Source organism: Dermochelys coriacea, chromosome 22 (assembly GCF_009764565.3).
Source record: "Dermochelys coriacea isolate rDerCor1 chromosome 22, rDerCor1.pri.v4, whole genome shotgun sequence".
Lineage (NCBI taxonomy): Eukaryota > Metazoa > Chordata > Testudines > Dermochelyidae > Dermochelys > Dermochelys coriacea.
In genome coordinates this window covers 6,218,253-6,241,883 of record NC_050089.1, presented here as the reverse complement: position 1 = coordinate 6,241,883, position 23,631 = coordinate 6,218,253, and the positions used below count along the sequence as shown (strand labels likewise).

At 42.6% G+C, this 23,631-nt stretch overlaps 1 protein-coding gene across 12 annotated transcripts in view; it reads right to left on the bottom strand.

Moving 5' to 3' along the window:
- The window catches only part of PRDM10 (PR/SET domain 10), a 69,351-nt gene that overhangs the window by 25,184 nt on the left and 20,536 nt on the right, over nucleotides 1–23,631 (bottom strand). For 11 of the 12 annotated variants that reach the window (XR_006276681.1, XM_038380467.2, XM_043501032.1 and 8 more), the window contains 9 exons: nucleotides 23,555–23,614; nucleotides 19,871–19,990; nucleotides 18,132–18,351; nucleotides 17,304–17,545; nucleotides 16,154–16,357; nucleotides 13,391–13,463; nucleotides 12,349–12,466; nucleotides 11,096–11,225; nucleotides 3,056–3,283 (listed from right to left, as the gene is read on the bottom strand). Coding sequence is in view for 11 of the 12 variants with exons in the window: in XM_038380467.2 (XP_038236395.1) it covers nucleotides 3,056–3,283; nucleotides 11,096–11,225; nucleotides 12,349–12,466; nucleotides 13,391–13,463; nucleotides 16,154–16,357; nucleotides 17,304–17,545; nucleotides 18,132–18,351; nucleotides 19,871–19,990; nucleotides 23,555–23,614 (1,395 nt within the window). In the remaining variant the exon portion in view is untranslated. The remainder of the gene's footprint in view (nucleotides 1–3,055; nucleotides 3,284–11,095; nucleotides 11,226–12,348; nucleotides 12,467–13,390; nucleotides 13,464–16,153; nucleotides 16,358–17,303; nucleotides 17,546–18,131; nucleotides 18,352–19,870; nucleotides 19,991–23,554; nucleotides 23,615–23,631) is intronic. The other variant, XM_043501035.1, reaches the window with a different exon arrangement.

The window sequence follows — 23,631 nt, the reverse complement described above, 5'->3', positions numbered from 1 at the left end:
AAGAAGGCATGTGTTGACCCTACCAGGGTTTGAACCTACAGTTCCAATGAATCTCAGTGTTTCAAACTAGAAATTTAAACCATTTAGCCATTCCCTCTGACTTATAGCGTAAAAATTGTAGCCTTCTTGGTAAGTATATTTGTACCTTCCCAAAACATGTAGGATGGTCCTGATTTTGACAGGTGCTTTCCAAATGCAAGCCTTATATTTATATTGATTGTTGTAACACTGTGTTATGACAGCTTTGTATCTTTGCCATGTGATGTTGCACAAGTAAATGAAACAGAAAATGTCTCAAGAGAATTATTTACTTCATGGAATACATTCAAAAAGGTGATGTCCCTCCACTTGTCTACTTCAGGCAACAGGTTCTAGCACAACAGGTTCTAGCCAGAGCTGTAAACAAGAAATCCAAGAGAGGAGTGACAGACAAATCTATGTACTTCCTTCAGTGTGGACCTGATCCAGCAACCATTGAAGCCAATGGAAATCTTTCCATTGACTAAGGTGGGGGCTGGGTCAAGCACTACATGCATACTGCCCTCTTCTGGACACGTTGCCAGCCTTGCAGATGCATAGGTTTATGTTACTATGTTTTTCTCAAGAGGCTGCATCCTATAGGATGACATAAACGCTAATGCAATGGTACAAGTGTGAACGTCCATTAAGAGCTAGTTTATTATTACTGTGTACTGTAATGCAGAAGTCATTTTTTGTTACTTAAAATACAAGAATATTGCTCCCCTTTGTTGCAGATATAAAAGAATCATGTGTCATTTCTAAAGAATGTCAATTCATTGAACAAGGCACCTTCAATTACATCTAGGATGCAAATGTCTGAACATATGTAAAAGCTTTATTATTTTTTTTAATATTTCTCATGCTCCAGGATACTGTTTTATGTTTAATTTCAGAGTGCAACAGAAGGAGACATAGTAAAACTGAGGTTTGTGCCTAATAAAGGCTTGGAAAAATCACACAAGGCCTCTTCATGATAATTATTTCTTTTAAATCTTTGACTGGAATTGTTTGCCTGAAGAGGGGCAGTCCTACCATCACCTCATGCTTTATTCATTTCTTAGAAAGGTAGAAGAGGTTCACAAAGCTAGATTTATAAAAATAAAATTATTTTCATGTCTCTTATATAGTTTCTCAACTGTCAGGTCAAGACAAGCGTCAAGTTATTGCTGTTGAGTAAGAAATACTATCTAAGTAATCAGCATGACTTAGAGCTACCTAGGTCCAGGTCCCAATGGGTAGCCACAAATTTTGTACCCGTTCTTTAAAAATAAATGACATTTTACATATTTGAAACCATAACTTTGGCTTCCCTTTGCTGGTTTATGACATTTCCTAGCCACCTGCTGTGATAATAGGGTGCAGTGAATTGCACGCACACATTGGCAGAGTAAGTTCTGACACACTGTCACAGTATGGTGTGAATTTTCATGGTTAAAATCCAAGGTTGAATGACAGAACTGCTCACAGTCTAACATAACCTAGGCAGCCTCTATGCAACCATCCCACATGCAGTTCTTCCAATGCCCCTTGAGTTGAAGAACCATACATCTCTAGGACTCTGCTAATCAAGGGTTGCCAAATGTGCCTATCTGAAAGAGGAGCTGAGGGAGGAGATCTGTGATACAAACATGTCACTGAGGAATAAATAACCACCACACTCATCTCACTTGTGACCCAAACTCAAGTTTCTGGGAAACAGGCTAATGCATGAGACAAACCAACTCAATCTCTTCCCCGTTATCTCCAAACCAAGAGTGAGACCTTCAGACCTTGTTAAATCCAGTAATTAAAGAAATCCAATGAAACCACCTCTTCCCATCACACCCACAGCTGTACCTTTTAGGACAGAAGTTGTACTACTGTATCTTATGCAAAATGAATCAAGACCCACTTGGGAACTGGTCCAATGCTATTTATTGTCAGAGCTTCAGCAGCTGGCTTCTTACTCTATAATAGTTTGACCACCACTGTCTGCTCCTACCAGCCATGTTCCCAGTGTTCTTGGGTTACAGCTGTCTGGTGCCTTACATAAACACACCATTTCAAGTCTAGTGTTTTCAACACAGAGGAAGATCAAAAGAAAGACCATTTCACAGAACAGTGACTCCTAGATGCCAAGCATTTTATAAGTTTCACACACATGCATTTTTAGAGTGACTCGGCCAAATTCTACTCTTAGTTAAGTCACTGTATCTGTTAAGTAACACCATCAATGCAGTCACATATACATTGGTGTACAGAGAGTAAAATCTGGCTCAGTGTCCCCCCTATAAGAATCATTGTCTCCTTTTTTAATCCTCTCTCTCCATTTCGCTCATCCCCTAAAAATGAAGTCTCAACGTGTTTGCAGCTGTTTCCTTCTGTAATCAAAATTTTACACATGGAGGAGGGGAAAAAAAAGATTTTAAGCTACATAAACCAATCTCACAATTACATTGCTTGGAGGATTATTTGCCTGAATCATTTCCCTCCCACACACGGTGGAAAAAGCAGCTTTCTCAGCTGCCACAAAGCACAGGTTCAAAGTGTTTGCAGTTGGTATGTAAAGTTCTCAGCATAGCTTTTACCCTCATAAAAGGAGGAGGTTTCCTACTCCAAGAAATAATTTTATAATTAAAAATCTTCATCTTCATCATCATAGGAATGAATGGACACAATGCTTCTTTGGCAATGACTTCTAAAGCCAACACATCTGCGAGACTATGATTCGGCCAGCTGTTCAGAGCGCTCCTGCCTGCCAACTTGGATGGACTATGTTTCTATGAAAGAATTACTGTGCTGGAATTGAACCAGCTCCAACTGGTGACCAAATCTCACTAGCATCTCATGACACACTAACTCTTTGTATTAGGTTTGTCTTACTTTATGAGTGAGGGAGTTTTCTGAGCTTGAGACGCTGTGTTTGGGATTGGAAGACGGACACCACACTGGAGAAAAAGACCAGCTGTTGCCTAACTGGCTAACCAAGCTTTCCACCGGCTAAAGCAAAGTCAGAGGGCGGAAGAGGGCATGGGCCACCATCATCTTCACTTACCCGAATGCGTTTTGCTCGCCGCATATCATCTGCTGTCATGGTGCTCTGCGTAGGCACTGGGCTCTCATCATGCTGCTGCTGGAGTTGCAGTGGATGGCCTTCTGGCTGTTGACCCAGTGCCGATTGCGTATCTGGTGGCACTGGGGTCTGCTCCTGCTGTTCCAGACCATTCAGTGTAGCCTGTCCAGCTTCATCAAACTGCCCCTTGCTGGAAAAATTCAGCAAGTCCTAAAATTGCAAATCACACAGCCAGTGATTATTTCCCTCACCCAGCGAGAAAGACTCTAATAATACTCAATTGGCAGGTGGTTGGATTTCTGCATATTGTAAAATGATCACACTCATTACACTGGTCTGTACCAGCCTTTTTCCTCTAAAATTTCCCATTGCTAACAGCAGTTCAGCTCCACCAGTGGTAACAACATTTGGAGCAGTGGTGTAGCTGGTGCTGCTGGTGGAAGCCCGTGTTCTAACTATCATGTTATCCAAGCCTGCTCATGACACAGGGGTTAAATCAAAGGTGGCCTAGCTACATTAGTGCCCTACCATTCCTGTCACCAAGGGAGATGAACCTGTTAGCCATAGTGGGAAATTTTAAGGAAAAATCCTCGTGTAGATGAGGCCTCAGGGGAAATACAGAGAGTCTCTCTCTTGTGCAAGTTAATTGTCAAGTGAATTGAAATATTATCATGTTTTTATGTGCACAGTTTGCCCCATCCAGCAAACTAACGGGAGTGGCGAAGCTAGGCGTAAGACACTAGGACATAAAATTGTGCCCTGTTTATTTTCATCTCTGACTCCTAGTCTCCACCTCTCCAGGCAGCAGCAAAACCAAACTGTGTGTTGAGTTTACATTGATTACACAGCAGAGCTGCTTTTCCGTTTCTCAGAACCAGTTCAGAAGAGGAGGGGATGTTGGGAATGAGAAGCAGAATGCCCCAAACCCCACATTCTCTTCCCTGACAAATTTCAATAAATATTCTGGGATGGAAGATTCCAATAGCTTTAGAAAAATAATCAATTGTTATATTAACTGCTTACAAAACAACTAAAGAAATTTGAGTAAGGTAAAAGCCATGAAATGGGGAGCCAAGGGCATCTAAGCTCAAGAGGTGTCCTGGCAAAGCTCAGCAGTAGGGGGAGGAGAAAGAGAGCACTGCAAGGAGGAATGCATCCAGTTATGAGCCCTGAATGCTCAGTCAGGGGAGACTTTTAATCTGAGGATCCAAGGTTCAAATCCTGGTTTGGTTGATAAATTCCCACAAATTGCTGAACTTGATGAGGAATTCCTGGTTGAAGTTCTGCGCAGGAAGTCAGACTAGATGATGATGATAGTCCCTTCTGACTTGAAAATCTATGAAAGGCTGGGCAAGGCAATTCTTTTAAGCAATGGATAACACACAGCACTGAGCTGAGTCAATGTGAGTCAGGAGGGCATCAGGTCTCTTTCACTGTGCTCCTCAGTGTCATGGGAACTCTCCAACTCTACCACAGCTATAGTGACTGCAGAGTTTGAGAGCCTCCTATATAAGATGCTGTACTACACCACGTCCACCTCTCCTCCCTAGCAGTGCTCTACACGGCAGGTTCTTATGGCACTCAGAGTTGACATGGCGCAGTGTTCACAGGGTGCCAGTTGTAGAGTGTAGTAGCATTTCTATCCTTTGGACCTACTTAATGATATTTATTTGTGGCCATACCACTTTGAGCCTTGTCTGCTAAGACAAGTAGGGTTGTGCCAGATCAGTACTTGGATGGGAGACTTAGACTCATACTTTAAGGCGAGAAGGGACCAACATGATCATCTAATTTTCTCTCCGGAATATCGCAGGTGACAGAACCTCACCCAGTGACTCCTGCAATAGGCCCATAACCTCTAGCTGAGCTACTGAAGTCCTCAAATCATGATTTAAAGACTTCAAGTTACAGAGCATCCACCATTTATTCTACTGCAAACCAGCAAGTGACCTGTGCCTCAAGCTGCAGAGGAAAGCAAAAAGCCCCCAGGGTCTCTGCCAAGGGGAAAATTTCTTTCTGACCCCAAATATTGTGATCAGTTAGACCTGGAGCATGTGGGCAAGTCCCACCAGCCAGACACCTGGGGAAGAATTCTCTGTAGTAACTCAGAGCGCTCCTTTTCTAGTGTCCCATGTCCAGATGTTGGAGATACAGCAGAATCCCGTTTATCCGATCTAACTGGAACCAGGGCCAGATCGGATAATCAAAAATTCAGATAATCTGGATAATGGGAAACTGCAAGGCTGCAGTGCCATCTTGTGGCCACAGGAGAGACTGCCCACTTCTGGACCTGTGTGCGCTGGTTGTTCGGTTAATACGGAGAGCTGGATAATGGAGGGTCGGATAAAGAGGGTTCTACTGTATGTGCTAATAGCACTTGTGGATAGGCTATATGCCATTGTAGGCAACCTCATCGTACCATTCCCTCCATAAATTTATCACACTCAGTCTGACAAAAGTTAAGTTTTTTACCTCTCCCCTTTGAAGGCTCTTCCAAAACTTCATTCCTTTGATGGTCAGAAACCTTTGCTTAATTTCAAACCTAAACCTGTTGATGGCCAGTTTATATCCATTTGTTCTTGTGCCAACGCTGACCCTTAACTTAAATAACTACTTTCCCTCCCTGGTGATTATCCCTCTGATGTATTTATAGAGAGCAATCCTCTCTCCCCTCAGCCTTCATTTTGTTAGGCTAAACAAGCCAAGCTCCTTACATCTTCTCCTGTAAGGCAGGTTCTCCATTTTTCTGATCATCTTCCAGCAGCCCTTCTCTGTACCTGTTCCAGTTTTAATTCATCTTTCTTAAATACGGGAGACCAGAACTGCACACAGTATTCCAGTCTCAACAGTGTCTTGTATAATGGTAATAACACTTTCCTGTCTCTAATGGAAATACCTCGCCTCATGCATCCTAGGATTGCATTAGCCTTTTTCATGGCTACAGAACATTGACAGCTCATAGTCATCTTGTGATCGACCAATATACCCTGATCTTTTTTCTCCCCTGCCTCTTCCAACTGATAAATTCCCATCTTATAGCAAAAGATAATAATCTTGTTGTTATTCCATAAACTCATGATCTTTCACTTTGACTTATTAAATTTCATCCCGCGTCTATTATGCCATTTTTCAAGGTCATCCAAATCTTCTTGTATGATATTCCGGTCCTCCTCCACATTGGCAATACCTCCCTACTTTGTGTCATCCACAAATTTTATAAGCAGACTCCTGCTTTCTGTGCCAAGGTCACTAATGAAAACATTAAATAAGACTGGTCCCAAAACGGATCCTTGAGGAACTCCACTAATAACCTCCATCCAGGCTGACAGTTCATCTTTCAGTATGACCCATTGTAGACTCCCCTTTAACCAGTTCCTTACTAACCTTTCCATTCTCATATTAATCCCCATCTTCTCCAATTTAACTAATAGTTTCCACTGTGGAACTGTACTAAATGCTTTACTGAAATCCAGGCAGATTAGATCTGCATTTCCTTTGTCTAGAAAATCAGTTATCTTCTCAAAGAAAAAGATCAGATTGGTCTAGCACAATTTACCTTTTTAAAAGTTAAGATGTACTTTATCCCAATTACCATTTACTGCTACCTTTAATTACTCTTTCAAAATATGTTCTAACATCTGGCATGCAACGGAGCTCAAACAAACAGGCCTGTAGTTTCCCAGATCACTTTTTTTCCTTTCATAAATATAAACACTTTATTTGCAGTTCTCCAGCCATAGAGTACAACCCCTCAGATTATGGATTCATTAAAAATCCTAACTATTGGGTTTGCAATTTCGTATGCCAGTTCCTTAAATATTCTTGGATGGAGATTATCTGGGACCCGGATTTGGTCCCACTAAATTCTTGAGTATGGCTTCCATTTCCGATGTGGTAGTTTCGACTTCCATATCCTTGCTCCCACTAGCCTGCCACTACCTGTGCCATCCTGCCACTACCCACAAGCTCCTCATTATCCTTATTAAAAACTGAGGCAAAGTATTCAGTTAGGAGTGGGCCATGCCTAGATTATCTTTAGTCTCTACCTCGTCCTCAATGCTCAGCTGTCCACTTCTTTCTTCCTTGTCTTCTTCAAGTAGAGTTCATCCCATGAGAACAGTCCTCTGTTTGAGAATGCCTCCCAGTGGACGAACATCCCAAAGCCCCCTTTATGGCACCATTGCATGAGCTCTCTGTTGGTCATCTTAATCTTGTCTCGCCTTTGCTCTCCTCCTCTAGGGACAGGTAGAATCCCACTGAGCCTCCATTTCTTTAAAAAGAAAAGGAGTACTTGTGGCACCTTAGAGACTAACAAATTTATTAGAGCGTAAGCTTTCATGAGCTACAGCTCACTTCATCAGATGCATTTGGTGGAAAAAACAGAGGGGAGATTGATATACACACACAGAGAACATGAAACAATGGGTTTATCATACACACTGTAAGGAGAGTGATCACTTAAGATGAGCCATCACCAGCAGCAGGGGGGGGAAGGAGGAAAACCTTTCATGGTGACAAGCAAGGTAGCTATTTCCAGCAGTTAACAAGAATATCTGAGGAACGGTGGGGGGTGGGGTGGGGGGGAGAAATAACATGGGGAAATAGTTTTACTTTGTGTAATGACTCATCCATTCCCAGTCCCTATTCAAGCCTAAGTTAATTGTATCCAGTTTGCAAATTAATTCCAATTCAGCAGTCTCTCATTGGAGTCTGTTTTTGAAGCTTTTTTGTTGAAGGATAGCCACTCTTAGGTCTGTAATCGAATGACCAGAGAGATTGAAGTGTTCTCCAACTGGTTTTTGAATGTTATAATTCTTGACGTCTGATTTGTGTCCATTTATTCTTTTACGTAGAGACTGTCCAGTTTGACCAATGTACATGGCAGAGGGGCATTGCTGGCACATGATGGCATATATCACATTGGTATATGCGCAGGTGAACGAGCCTCTGATAGTGTGGCTGATGTGATTAGGCCCTATGATGGTGTCCCCTGAATAGATATGTGGACACAGTTGGCAACGGGCTTTGTTGCAAGGATAGGTTCCTGGGTTAGTGGTTCTGTTGTGTGGTGTGTGGTTGCTGGTGAGTATTTGCTTCAGATTGGGGCGCTGTCTGTAAGCAAGGACTGGCCTGTCTCCCAAGATCTGTGAGTGTGATGGGTCGTCCTTCAGGATAGGTTGTAGATCCTTGATGATGCGTTGGAGAGGTTTTAGTTGGGGGCTGAAGGTGATGGCTAGTGGCGTTCTGTTATTTTCTTTGTTGGGCCTGTCCTGTAGTAGGTGACTTCTGGGTACTCTTCTGGCTCTGTCAATCTGTTTCTTCACTTCAGCAGGTGGGTATTGTAGTTGTAAGAATGCATGATAGAGATCTTGTAGGTGTTTGTCTCTGTCTGAGGAGTTGGAGCAAATGCGGTTATATCGTAGAGCTTGGCTGTAGACAATGGATCGTGTGGTATGATGTGGATGAAAGCTAGAGGCATGTAGGTAGGAATAGCGGTCAGTAGGTTTCCGATATAGGGTGGTGTTTATGTGACCATCGCTTATTAGCACCGTAGTGTCCAGGAAGTGGATCTCTTGTGTGGACTGGTCCAGGCTGAGGTTGATGGTGGGACGGAAATTGTTGAAATCATGGTGGAATTCCTCAAGGGCTTCTTTTCCATGGGTCAGATGATGAGGATGTCATCAATGTAGCGCAAGTAGAGTAGGGGCATTAGGAGACGAGAGCTGAGGAAGCGTTGTTCTAAGTCAGCCATAAAAATGTTGGCATACTGTGGGGCCATGTGGGTACCCATCGCAGTGCCGCTGACTTGAAGGTATACATTGTCCCCAAATGTGAAATAGTTATGGGTGAGGACAAAGTCACAAAGTTCAGCCACCAGGTTAGCCGTGACATTATCGGGGATACTGTTCCTGACGGCTTGTAGCCCATCTTTGTGTGGAATGTCGGTGTAGAGGGCTTCTACATCCATAGTGGCTAGGATGGTGTTTTTAGGAAGATCACCAATGGACTGTAGTTTCCTCAGGAAGTCAGTGGTGTCTCGAAGATAGCTGGGAGTGCTGGTAGCGTAGGGCCTGAGGAGGGAGTCTACATAGCCAGACAATCCTGCTGTCAGGGTGCCAATGCCTGAGATGATGGGGCGTCCAGGATTTCCAGGTTTATGGATCTTGGGTAGCAGATAGAATACCCCAGGTCGGGGTTCTAGGGGTGTGTCTGTGTGGATTTGTTCTTGTGCTTTTTCAGGGAGTTTCTTGAGCAAATGCTGTAGTTTCTTTTGGTAACTCTCAGTGGGATCAGAGGGTAATGGCTTGTAGAAAGTGGTGTTGGAGAGCTGCCTAGTAGCCTCTTGTTCATACTCCGACCTATTCATGATGACGACAGCACCTCCTTTGTCAGCCTTTTTGATTATGATGTCAGAGTTGTTTCTGAGGCTGTGGGGGATGGCATTGTGTTCTGCACGGCTGAGGTTATGGGGCAAGCGCTGCTGCTTTTCCACAATTTCAGCTCGTGCACGTCGGCGGAAGCACTCTATGTAGAAGTCCAGGCTGCTGTTTCGACCTTCAGGAGGAGTCCACCCAGAATCCTTCTTTTTGTAGTGTTGGTAGGAAGGTCTCTGTGGGTGAATATGTTGGTCAGAGGTGTGTTGGAAATATTCCTTGAGTCGGAGACGTCGAAAATAGGATTCTAGGTCACCACAGAACTGTATCATGTTCGTGGGGGTGGAGGGGCAAAAGGAGAGGCCCCGAGATAGGACAGATTCTTCTGCTGGGCTAAGAGTATAGTTGGATAGATTAACAATATTGCTGGGTGTGTTACGGGAACCACTGTTGTGGCCCCTTGTGGCATGTAGTAGTTTAGATAGCTTAGTGTCCTTTTACTTTTGTAGAGAAGCAAAATGTGTGTTGTAAATGGCTTGTCTAGTTTTTGTAAAGTCCAGCTACGAGGAATTTCTTTAAGCATCTTCTCCAGCCTGGCATATCTTCCTTAACACATCCCAGTGAGAATCTAGCAGTATCATTTGTTCCCACATGAATGGCAATCAGTGGATTCTTTCCTGCTTTCATTAGGATCCTCTTCAGCCTCAGGTTCACATCCCATACCTTAGCTCCCTTTTGTTCTCCAGATCAGCTCTGGTGACATGCCTATCTGTTCTTCGTAGTTAGGGAGTCCCCAATTACGTAGACCTGCCTCTTCCTAAGTGTTGCTTTAAAAGATGCAATAGAGCCATTTGTATGTAACGTATGCAATCTTCCCTCTGAGTCAATGCTGAACCAATGCCCCAGCATCACGCCAAAGGGCAGATCATTGCTCCAGATATCGGTTTTCATCTGAGACAGAAAACTGAACCACTGATCACTTTTGACACTTTTCGTAAAAGAAAGGGCATTAACTCTAGGCCTGCTGTGCACTAGAAAGAGTTTGCTGGCATAGCTATACCAACAACACTCCCCACCTCCCAGGTGAGGTGCACCTTATCCTGGCAAAAGAGAGGGGTTTTTTTCAGGGACAGCTTATATCAGTTCCCCAAATGAAATAACCTGTACCAGAAAAAGGACCTTTTATGCTGGTATAACTGGATCTAAGGCTTTTGGCTGGTACAAAAATATTGTAAAGAATCACACCCCTAACCAACATTATTATATAGCAAGTTTCTAGTGTAGACCTGGCCCTAGTGTCCCAGCCAAATTCCACTGCTTACCTAAATTCCCCCTGCAGTTTCAACTGGAGCTGACCTTTTCCACTGTCCACCCTACACAGCTGTGTAATGCCGTCACTACTGTGGTATTGTTAAATAGCTGCCAGGTTCCATCCCATAGCTGTTTTCCAGTAAGGGGTGAATTGCTTTGGGATAAAAAGTGCTGCAGAAATGCAAGTTAGAAATAAATTACTGTGCTTTCCCCAGGCTGAGGTGCCACTGCCAGAACAATAAAAACTAGTGGCTGAATTCTACCCTCAGTAACACAGGCATAAATCAAGAGATTACATCGTAGATGACATTTTTCTCCCCCGCTCCCCCAAATATACCTGTGTTCCTTCTTCACACTTTTCCCCATTTTCACTGGTTACTTCCAAGCGCATGAATTTCGGAGGGCGCCCTGGCCGTCTGCCTGGCCCAAACCTCCTCTTTCCTCGCCCGCGACCTCTGCCTCTTGCTCTGCAGAACATACAGCGCTCCGAGTTAGAGAAAGAGGACTTGGATTTGGATTCCACTCTTTTCCTGCACCTTTTCTAAGCAATCCCCCATGAATTACCCAGACGGTTCAGTAATAATGGCCTCCAGTATATTATAAAATGTGAAGAAACCTTGAGAGCAAAAACTGGGTCTCTGGTTGCTGCATATTTCTATCATCCCTCTAATGGAAATAAAACCCCATGCCAAACAAACATACGTCACTTGATGTGGGATTGTAGGGACAAGCAGTGGAGCTACTGGCTCTTTTCAAGTCCTCTACAGTGACAGCCAGTAGCAGCCCTCTAGGCATCCTGGAAAACATTAAAACCTGAAAGCATAACATCTGTCCCAAGAAAGACGCTTCTCTACTGATATCAGACAGCAATCGGAGGGGTTCCATTTTTTACATGGATGTTTTAGCACCCACTTGCTAATGAGAGACAGGCGATCAGGTTTGGAAAAAATAAGAGATATTTCCCCTCTCTCCTGCTGACCTGCCATCCATTTCTAGATTCAAACCTTTCGAGGTTTAAAATGTTTGTGGATATCTTTCTCACTTATAATTTTTGGACATTTCTGTACTTTCGATTTCTGACCCAACAGGGAGGTGATGCACCAGAAATATCATTAGAAAGTTGGTTCTCTTGAGATTTCTAGCCCAATTCTGTAGACTTTAGAGGTCAGGGTAATTTCAATAAGCATCCAAACGGCTAAAATCCTGGCCCTGTTGAGGTTAACGGCAAAACTTTCACTGACTTCAATAGGACAGGATTGTACCCCTACTCCCCACATAATAAGTGCCATTTCCTTCCTTCATATCACTTCTTATACAAAGCCACCTATGCCAATCACTTCCCCAGTGATATCTCCCTATATTCTTTTGCCTGAACTATTGTCCTATGTTTGTCTGAGTGGGACTGTAAATTCCTGGGGGTCAGAGGCCCTTTCTTTTACTAGTTCTGTAAAACACCTCGTATATCTATAGTGCTATATATTTGATAATAAAGCCAGATCTTTTGAGATTGACCTATCATTAGTGCTATCAATATACAGGATGTAAAGTGCTGGGAGTTGGGAAACTCAGTTTCTGCAAAATCATAAATACCTGCTAAAGAAGTCCAGCTTCTCATCATGGGAGTTGAGGTGCTGTTGGAGCTGTTCTGAGCTCATGAAGCGACGATTGCATTCATAACATGGCCAGTTCTTCTCTTGGTCTCGGAGAACTATATTAAGTTGGAAGTATCAACGACAGCATCTCAGTCATCAGCAATTAAATGTCCCAAGTTTTCTCCAAGCCCTTTTGTCCCCAGTAGTCTCTGTGGGCCACATTTCCATACTGAAGATTGTGTCTTGCAATCACTCTACCATATAGCTCTATGTGGCTTGCAAGCTTCTCTCTTAGCACACCTGATCTACCAGCTGACATCAGCTGATTGCAGAAAAATGCAGAGGGTAGTGAATGGGATTGAGGAACATTTATATTGAAGGCCAGAGACAGATTAAATATTTACACTGCTCTCCTAACAAACTCCTTATATTAAGTTGCATTTCTAAACAACAGATAAGTCTTTCAAATAAATAATTACAAAAATACAGTCCAACATACCCAGAAACTTAAGCTTGGCTTATCGGACCAGCAAAAATCAATTTCTTTGTAGATGTGGTTAAACCTCCTTGAGACTCTGAAGCAGTTATTTAAGACAGGAGGTTGCCTACTGAGGATGTTCTCCTTAGTTTAGGTTAGATTTTGTTGCATTTTACACTGTCCAACAAAACTTCCCAGAAAAACAACTGCAACACAGATCTATCATACCATTGGTACTCTGAGTACAGGACTCCACCACCATCAGCGACCTGACATTTCAGAGAAAAGCATCCCCCGTTAATATACCCATGTACATGGGGGGAAATTCCTTGCCCACCCTCTGGTAATAATCTGAAGCCCTTAAGCATGAGGCTGAATTATCCTGATTTCAGCATGGGATCACAGCAAACGGAGGGCCCTGTACTGGAGCTCTGGCATAGGTAAGATTCCTATTTGAATTTTTGCCTGAAGTATTCGGACCACTACAATGAGTTATAAAGTTAGCTGCCTCTTTTTAAAACAACAGCCACAGAGAAGGAGAAAAGAGAAAAGAACCAACTACCTTTCCTTTCCTCCTCGGATATGTCATGGATCTTCTGGTTCACAAACTCTGCATAGGAGGCTGCATACCACACCTGGAGCAGACACACAAGGCAAAAAGGCATCTTCTTAGATGAACCCCGAAGTGAGGGGAATTCATTGGATGCTTTCTTAAGCATTGCATTTAGTCCTCTCATCTGACCCAATAACTTGTATTGCTCCTCTCACCCTCGATAAAGCCTGCTGAGTTCATTGTGCCCCCACTGAGGAATAAAACAGCATTGCTCACAAAGTGTATCCATTTAATTTTCAGGTACCGTTTCCTAATACGAATCTTCATCTCATACATGGAAACCAATACTTGGAAAGGAAATGAGATTAATCTTAAACTTAAAAGATGGAATAAATATTTAGCAGGGATTCTTCCAGAAGAGATGGTCGCTTTTCTCTTTACAGACAATATGCAGCATGGCATGCAGAGATTCATTTAAAATGTGTCTAAGGTAATAATGGATTGGAACATCATGCTTCTGCTTCCTAAAAAAAACCCTGGAATCCCTGTAATTTAGAGAATAGGGATTTAGGAAGCCTAATGAAGAGGGAAGAGCCCTAAGAAAGACAGAAAATTACTACAGCTTGGATAAGGATTTCAGTAGAGGCAGGGTCAAGGTCAGGATTCTAGTATTGTTTCAGAGGTTACCAATCCATCTCATTAAAAAGACTGAATTTACAAATGGCTTGTTTAGATGAGCCTTAAACAGGATTTTAGGCTATGTCTACACTAGAGAGCTTACAGCAGCGCAGCTGTACCGATGCAGCTGCGCCACTGTAAGATCTCTGGTGTAGCCGCTCTATGCTGAAAGGAGAGCGCTCTCCCATCGACATAATTAAGCCACCTCCAATGAGCAGCGGTAGCTATGTTGGTGGGAGAAGCTCTCCCGCTGACATAGCACTGTCCATACCAGCGCTTATGTTGGTGTAACTTATGTCTCTCGGGCGGGGGGTGGGGGTGATTATTCACACCCCTCCGTGACATAAGTTCTGCAACGTAAGCTGTAGTGTAGACAAAGCCTTTAGAGTGAAAGACTTGGGACACGTTTGTGTATTTCACTTCTAGGAGGACATTTCTATAGCAGAAGCCAAGCCTAAATGACGCTCTTGTTGGAGTCATTAGCAGGTATTTGTTATTTCCCAGGCACCTCACTGAGAGGACAAATATTTCTGGAAAAGGGAAACTAACAGTTTTAATGACCCTCCTGGTTCCATTCTTACACACAACTTATTGTTTCATGAATGCCTAATTGGGGAAAGGAAAATATACTAAGGAGATGTTTTAACTCTCTGTTATCAGCCTGATTTTTACCCCCAAATGGCACTACTAAAACATGAAACACGATTAAGGGCTTGTCAACACGCAGATTTGCACTGGTTTATCCAACGTGTGATTTCACATTGATTTAGGGCTTGTCTACACTTACATTTTATAGTGCTCTAACTTGCTGGTTCAGGGGTGTGAAAAATTACCCCCGAGTGCAGCAAGTTTGAGCGCTTTAAAGCACTAATGTGGACAGGCTCCCAGTGCTCAGAGTTATTCCCCTTGTGAAGGTGGATTACCAGGAGCACTGGGAGACCTCTCTCCCAACACTTGCGTGTGACCACACTCTTACTTCAAAGCGCTACCAAGGGAGCGCTCCTGCGACAGCACTTTGAAGTTTCTAGCATAGAGGTAGCCTTAGTTAAACAGGAACAAAAGGCCATATTGACACTCTTAAACTGATATAAACCAGGCTTAAATTGGTTCAGCTTAAAATGATTTGGAACAGATTTGAAACAAAAAATGTCACTCTTACATCAAAATAAAAGTGTCTCTACACAGGGTTTTGCACTGATTTCAGTACTTCGGTTTAAAACAGATTTATGTTAAACTATTGAAACTTCTGTGTGTAGACAAGGCAGGCGATGGGGGGATGGGGAGGAAGAAGGACACAGACAAAAGCAAGAAAATTCCTGACAGCAGCAATCAGCCTTCTAATTAGTTCTCAGAATAGATGTTTGAAATTAAAGCAGCCTCTCCCAACCATCCCGCACTAAGTCTGGGACAAAAAGTAACTTCATCATGTTCTTAACCAGATACCTAAAAATTAGATTCCATGTGCATCCAATGAAGTGAGCTGTAGCTCACAAAAGCTTATGCTCAAATAAATTTGTTAATCTCTAAGGTGCCACAAGTACTCCTTTTCTTTTTGCAAATACAGACTAACACGGCTGCTACTCTGAAAGCTGTCTCCTGACTTCAGTGGACTGTGGATCAGGTCCCCATATGCTTTAGCAAGCTAAAAAGGGTAAAAAGAAAAGGAGTACTTGTGGCACCTTAGAGACTAACAAATTTATTAGAGCATAAGCTTTCGTGAGCTACAGCTCACTTCATCGGATCCGATGAAGTGAGCTGTAGCTCACGAAAGCTTATGCTCTAATAAATTTGTTAGTCTCTAAGGTGCCACAAGTACTCCTTTTCTTTTTGCGAATACAGACTAACACGGCTGCTACTCTGAAACCTGTAAAAAGGGTAAGAAATTGCTCAGACTATTTTAGAGCAATAAACACTAATGTTTAAGGCTTTGTCTACACTAAAGTAACAACCAAGTCCAGGGATAACAGGGTTTCCATTTGTAGCATAGGTGGGATTTTAACTGCATTGGATATTTGGGATATTTTCTACAATTAAATTTACATTCTTTCCCACTATGAAGGGGAATCATGATAGGTGAGCACTGAAGTCTCTTACCTTCAGTTCCTGTTTGGGCTCCACATTCTTAATTGTTGTATAATATATATGGTGGCCATACTGGTATGCCACCAGGTTCTGCTCCAGGTGGTTCTGGGCTGGACGCACAAACATCATCCAGTTACAAAGCGCCTCACTGGACAGCTCAAACCACAGATCCTCTTGTAAATCCCTGTCTTTTCTGTCACCCTTCTCAAGAGACACCTAAGGCAAAAACCAAAATACACAGAGTAGTCGATGTTCCACAGTGGTCACATAATACAAAGGAACCTGAGCTCTTAAAAATCTGTTTTGACAACTACAGCTTCTCCATGAGGAAGGTAATGCAGCCAGAGCTGAGATTTTCACTTTCCCCACAGGACTCCGGCAACAGACAGAACTTAGCAAGGGGCTTAAAAATAAACAGAGATGGGATCCATGATTATAAGGGACATGCAAAGACAGTGGTCCCTTCCTCAGATGGTGAGTGAAAGAAGTATGTTCATTCATCTGTACCTGATGTACCTCTGCAAATGGGCCATGGAAGATGGAGATGACAAAGACCTAATGTATTAGGTTATATGGACTAGTGGTTGTTAGTCAGTGACTCTACAGATTCTCAAAGCTCTTTATGGCCTCACCTCCACTGAATACAGGAGTACTTCCTGCATCCAAATCAGTGAGCAAATAAATCAGAGCCATTCAAATCCCTCCTCTTTTATCCAAACAGACTTGAAAAAGGGAGAAAATCCCTCTTCCATCTAGAAGTCGGGGGAGGAAGAGGCAGAAAGAAGAAATTTTGCCAACTGAAGTCACAGCATGCCACAAAGCAATGGCTGCAAAATGTCCTGAGACGGAGTTGCAACGTTTGTGTTGACACTCTGCTTTAAGTCTACTAACAGTGAACCATGTATGTCACAGCACAGTAGAATCAGGATGTGCACCTTGACTATTTTGTGGCTCCCTGCAACTACCTTGGACAACTAAGTAGCTCTCTGGCTGTACATGATTGGGAACAGTTGCATTGCAGTAAGATGAAGGTGTCAAGAGAACACCTCTGATAAAGTCAGAACAACAGATTCTAGGGCACAAAAAACAAGTAGGTGTAAGGTGTCTCTCTCTCTCTCACACACACACACACTCTCTCTCTCTCTCTCTCTCAGAGTGTTACCTTTAAATGGATGTAGCAGTCTTTCAGTTCAGTTTGTCTGACCAGAGGTCCCTCCACGGGGCCAAACTGTGTGCGTTTGGGAATGCGTCTTTTGGAGAACACTCCCCCCAGGAACCTGTCTATATAGAGCACCAGGGGGAGGCTGGCTCTTGCTCTGGTCAGCACTGGCCGGTTTGGGATGGGGTGCAAGGGTCCATGTTTCGGACACACCGAGGGATGTGAGTTATTACATTCTTCACACCCTGCAACACAGTCAGAGAGGAAATGAATAACTGACATGAATTCCCATGCACTGGCATAAAGAAAAGCCCTTACACATAAGATATGATCCCCCTTTAACCGCCTCTAACCTGAATATTTGCCAGAAACTGATGCAGGTACCACAGCACTCAGGTCAATGGTCTCTTTATGCTTTAAGAAGGTTGTTATCTTAAAGTGAAACACAGAAGAGAAGCCTCCCATTTTACTTATAAGCAAACAGTGCACTCACTCCTTGAAAGCTTCTCAGAGGCCCCAGCTCATGGAGAATGCAGCTGCCCACCCTCCAAGTCAGATAGGCTGGTGTGAGTATATATGCTTCTAGGTGCAATCTGAGGTGTTGGCTATGACCTCTAAAGCCCTGCATGGTCTTCGACTCCACTTACCAAATGGTTGAAAAAGGTAAGATTCCTATTTGAATTTTTGCCTGAAGGACTGGGACCACTATAATGGGTTATAAAGTTAGCTGCCTCTTTTTAAAACAACAGCCACAGAGAAGGAGGAAAGAGAAAAGGACCAACTACCTTTGGGGAAGAGGGCAATAAACTAAATGCTTCCTCTTACGCTTACACAGATCATGGGGGTCAAAGGGTCGAGGTGGATCTGGGTCCCATTCATCCAAGTCGGTGTCTTCCCCTTCTTCGTCTTCATCTTCATCATCCTCATCATCGTCTTCCTCTTCCTCTTTCGTTTCCATCCTCCCCATTGGATTCTGGAGAGGTGCTAAAGGATCAGAACTATCCACAGCCTCCATAGGAGGTAATACCTGGTTATGCACTGGTAATGATGCCTGAGGAAAGAATTCACAACACAGAGTTAGATGGCTCTCCTCTCCAGAGGGGATCAAAGCTCACAATTAGATCATCACCTCTATCACAAAGGCAAGAAAACAAGATTATTGACAATCTACTCTTCACCTGTTTGTTTTCTTTGGTAACCAAACAGACAATGAGGGAAAATGAAATCAAGTGTATATCACTGCTGAGGCTATGTGCCCTGTAATGCTTCACTGTTCATAGTATTGTGAACCTTGCCCAGTAGGCACTTTGTGAAAATATCTACCTAACCCCATAAAATAGTGACATGTGGGAAGGATGCACCAAATGAGAGGAATTTTGAATCTTCACAGAGTGTCTTAGCAACTAAACAAATCCCACTCCCTATCTGTGCTTGAAGAAAGTACCTTGGGTCTCCATGGTCTAGTTTATTTTATTTTGATTTATAAAATGCAACTATTCAATGCTCTGGCATATGATCTTCTCCCTCCTATCACGAAAGCAAATGAAAACAACCCCTTACATACACACAGAGGCAGAGTTCACACACTCTCTCTCTCACACACACACATACACACTTTATCTCACATGCACAAGTGTACACACACATACACACACACACATACACACACAGAGGCAGAGTTCAATAAGGCAGTAGATAATTAAGATCTAAAACCCTAACATAAGACAATGAGGCTGATTCTTAATAGCTAAAGGGTGTTTGGTTTTAGCTCTGATTTTAATGAAGATTTACTTTCTCTTCACCCACACAAAAAAGCAGAGGTAAATTCTACACAGTGTACAAAAATATCCAACCTCCAAAACAAGTATCTCAGACAGAGAACAGGAAAGATTATATATTGTAAAACCTGTCTCAACAGACTACCAAAAAGAGACCAACAGACACTGGTCACATATAATAGTAGGGATTACTAAATTTGATACTCAGAGCCTTTGGAGAATACTTTAAAGCAGGGGTTCTCAAACTTTATTGCAACGCAACCCAGTTCTGACAACAAAAATTACTTCCTGACCCCAGGAAGTGGGACTGAAGCCTGAGCCTGCCCGAGTCCCACGGCTCTGGGCAGGGGGGCCAAAGCTGAAGCTCAAGGGCTTCAGTCCCAGGCAGGGGGCCTGCAATCTGAGTCCTGCCGCCCAGGGCTGAAGCCCTCAGGCTTTGGCTTCAACCCTGAGCAGTGGGGCTTGGGCTTCAGCCAAAGTTTAACCCAGCCCTGGTGACCCCATTCAAAGGGGGTCCCGACCCACAGTTTGAGAACCGCTGCTTTAAAGTGATTGCTTCAGATAGAACAGTCCCTAGAACATGTTGCCGTATACAATAAACAAATATCCCCCGCCCCCTCAAAAAAGTCCCACATTGCATGACAAGACGGCGGAATGATGTAGAAGCCTTCACTAAAACTCTTTTTTGCATCACTTCCTGCATCACTCCGACATATTTAATCATCTGTTTCCATGGAGCAGTGAAATCAGAGTACCTTTACATTTAAAAGAAATGGGGTCCTGGCAACTTACTCTGTCTGCTTGTGGACCCTGCTCCAGAGCCATTTGCTGCGGGGATTCGGCAACGTTGCCGAGCACGGAGAGGTTGGTGGAATTCATGCTCTGAGCAGCAGCAGGCAAGAGCACAGTTACCTAAAATCATAGGCACTCATTTTAGCACTGCAGCATTTCCATCAGTCACTTACATATGGGCAATGCCTTGCATACAAAGCTTCTTGGAGCTCTTCACAAGATGAAAAAAATTCAGAGTTCTAAAGGTGTTTTTGGTAGAGATGATGGGCCTGAACAAAGCACCTGGACCCAAGCATTCCTGAATTTGAGGGAAAGGGTTTTGAATCCAGATCTGAATATTGCAGCTTTGGAATAGTCCATCTCCAGTTTTCAGCTTTAATTTAAGGTCCTTTTCAGTCTGGGATTAAAACCATGCTAGCTGCAAATGTGTTTAAATGCCCTTTAGCTAGCTGGTTCCTGCTAGAACTAGTGTACTAGGGACTTTATTTTTTCTTTTGCTCTTCCCATATACACACTTTTCCCTCCCTTTTCCTTTCCCTTGCAACAAAGACTATAGCTCCCTAATTTCTTCTCTGTTTCTTTTCCTTTAACAAGCCAAGGGACAATACATTAAAGAAACTAGTAATAATGAGATTAAGTTGAGAGATGAAGCACTCAAAACTCAGGTTTCCAAAAGTTAGCATTATCTACCACCCTCCTTAGTTGGCCACACGGCACATGCAATATTTTTCTATTCTTGTTTTCCTTGTTATAGTAACGCGCATTTTAATTTACAGTATTATCGAGTGTATTAATTTTCCTCTCCCATAGAACAATTGAGCTGTGTAAGACTGCTGAATTAACATTACAGGAATGACCTTTCCTGACTTCTGAGTGCTGCTTTCTACTTACCAGTGCAGGTATTTTACATGATGTTCATCACTGTCCTGTCTGAACTTTCAACTTTTTTAACCATTAACACTGCACTGGCGCTAGTGTTGTATATAATTATATAAGCAGTCTTTCAACTGAGACACAAACCCTTGTCCATCTATAGAGAGGCCTTGAGAGAACTAAATGATGATCAAAAGGTGTGCAGTCAAAAGCAGGGAGGGAGAAAGTCCCTCTTATAGATATATACATGGAGGTGGTATATGTTTTCTAATTCTAGTTCTGCTCTAAAAGAGATAATATTAGAACAGCCCAGGCTTCCCTATGGGCTAGAGTGGGCACAACAGAATGGATGCATTGGCAAGTATATTAGGGCTTGTCTACATTACACGCAGGATCAACAGGCAGCAATCGATCCAGCTGAATCAATTTATCGCATCTAGTCTAGATGCAATAAATCGACCGCTGTGCACTCTCCCGCCAACTCCGGTACTTCACCGGAGTGAGAGATGCAGGTGGAGTTGACGGTGGAGCGTCAGTTGTCGATTCAACGCAGTAAAGACACAGCGGTGAGTAGGTCTAAGTACGTTGACTTCAGCTACGTTATTCACGTAGCTGAAGTTGCGTAACTTAGATTGATCTCCCCACACTTAGTGTAGACCAGGCTTTAGAGAGCTGTAAATTAGTGCAATTCCCCAAAAGGCTAAAAAGTATTCTCTCAGGGAACAGACAAAAAAAAAAAAACAAACCCCAAAATACATGGATACTCAAGTTCCTAGTTCCTTTGAGTTTGTTGTTGTTTTAATTGGTTTAATTTATAAAATTGCTTTCAAATTAGGACTGCAGAGAACAGTGTGAAAATGACCAGGATGCAGCCAAGAAGACAGCTGAAATTAACTGTCTGGTATTGACATTTCCTGATGCCAAATGGCAATGCAATAGGCATCTTTATTCAGTGGCATGCCTCCAGGCCTGCCAGCAATGAGGCGTTCACACAAAGCTTGTGTCTGTGCATATATCATATTAGCACCTCCATATATATCACACTTCAAACACATTGTTACTCTCACCTCCATTACACGCATTGAAGGAATCAATATTACTTTTACAAAAATCTTGAAATGGCCCTTTCATATCAAGTTCTTTTGAAAGACAGGAGGAGCCTTCACTATCATTTTAAATGCTATGATTAGTTCAGATTTCACACAGGAAATGTGTATGTATAACACTCGCAGAAGCAGCAGCTGCTCTAATGATATGATAATGGTTCACAAAAAACATGGAAGTCCTAGCCTGGGAAAATTATGATATTAAAAGATGTTGGTGTAGGGACAGGAACTTGGTGGGAGGGTTGGGGATATAGAGATAAAGCGCTTAATACCCACGTGGCATATCCTGTCATTATCAGGAGTTACCGTATGTGTGGGGATGGGAGCCAGTATCTTTGCTGTGTTTTAAGTGTATAACTTGCATTGTGTACATAAGGTTTCTGATTTTAAGTTTGATCATACATTTACAGCTAAAAGCCTGCTGAAAAAACACAGATTAAACAGACAATAATAAAGGTGGGGGATATTTGTTATTTTTAAATGTGAATCCAATCTAATAAAAAATGCCAGACTGGCAACTATGGACTGCAATCCTCTATTCACAGAATAGGTGGAGCACAGACAACAGCACTGTAAGCTTTCTTCACATTCTACCAATGTGCCTCAACCCTGATTTGGAGGGTCTCCTTCTAGCAGTGAGAAAGGACCTTGTTCTTGTTTCTGTTCATTCCTTCGAGTCTCTGCTGAGGCTGTCAACAAGGTTGCAGGATAGAATCAATTGTAGTGGTACCTTTTATACAGTGGAACTGATTGAGATCTACCATTTCACTTCATATAGGTCACGAAACAGCTATCAAATGGTAATGATTTTTAAATCAGTAATGACTAGGGCTGACTTTGAACCAATAACTTAGATGTGAAAGTATCCATATCTTATTACCATTTCCTTGAACTATCCAGATCCTAGATACATATTAGATAAAATGAAAAACAATCCTTCCCCACCCACCCAGAAAAAAAAATCTTGCATCATCCAGCCTTCACAAACACAGTTCTCAATTTCATGCTGCTCCCAGTCAATTTCAAACTGGTGAGCACATCAAGCAGAAAGCCTGAAATACACATATCAGACATGGACCAAGTAATTTAACTATTTAGCCCTTACAATTACTTTCCTAAGAAATACCTGAGAAATTTTGGCAAATTAAGAACTGGATCCATAGTCCATTGACATCAGCAGAAAGATTCCATTGACTTCAATGGTCTTTGGATCAGACAAAAAGAATGTATGAGGAAACTTAGAAGCCCTGGCTACCTGTGACTACACTAAAAACCAAAAGAAGTAACAAAACAAAACAAAACAAAACAAAAAAATCAGACAGATCGATTCTCCCATTTAAAAGGGACACTGTTGAGGGATTTTTCATAATATTAAGGAGAAACAAATCAGAGCAGTAGTAATATAACTCCTTTAAAGCTTAAAATTGAATTCTGCTACAATTTTTCTACTCATTTATACACTCATTGGTCAAGATAGCACTGACTTGTTATTGTAAGGTTGGTTGCTCGTGATCACCAAGAAGCTGGTACTGAATGACTGAAAGAGAACACGATTTGTTTTGGACATAACTAAAAGTACCACAGTCGAATACACAATCCACAGTCGAATACACAATCCACAGCCGAATACACAGTGCCCCTTTACATTCCCTGAGAGTTCCTTCACTGTAGTATTCAGGATCCAGTAGAAAAAAGTGCTTCTCACCTGCTGTGTTGTGGCATCCTGCTGGACATAAGCCACTTGGGATGGGTCTGTAAACAGAGTCTAAACAAAGCGAAAAA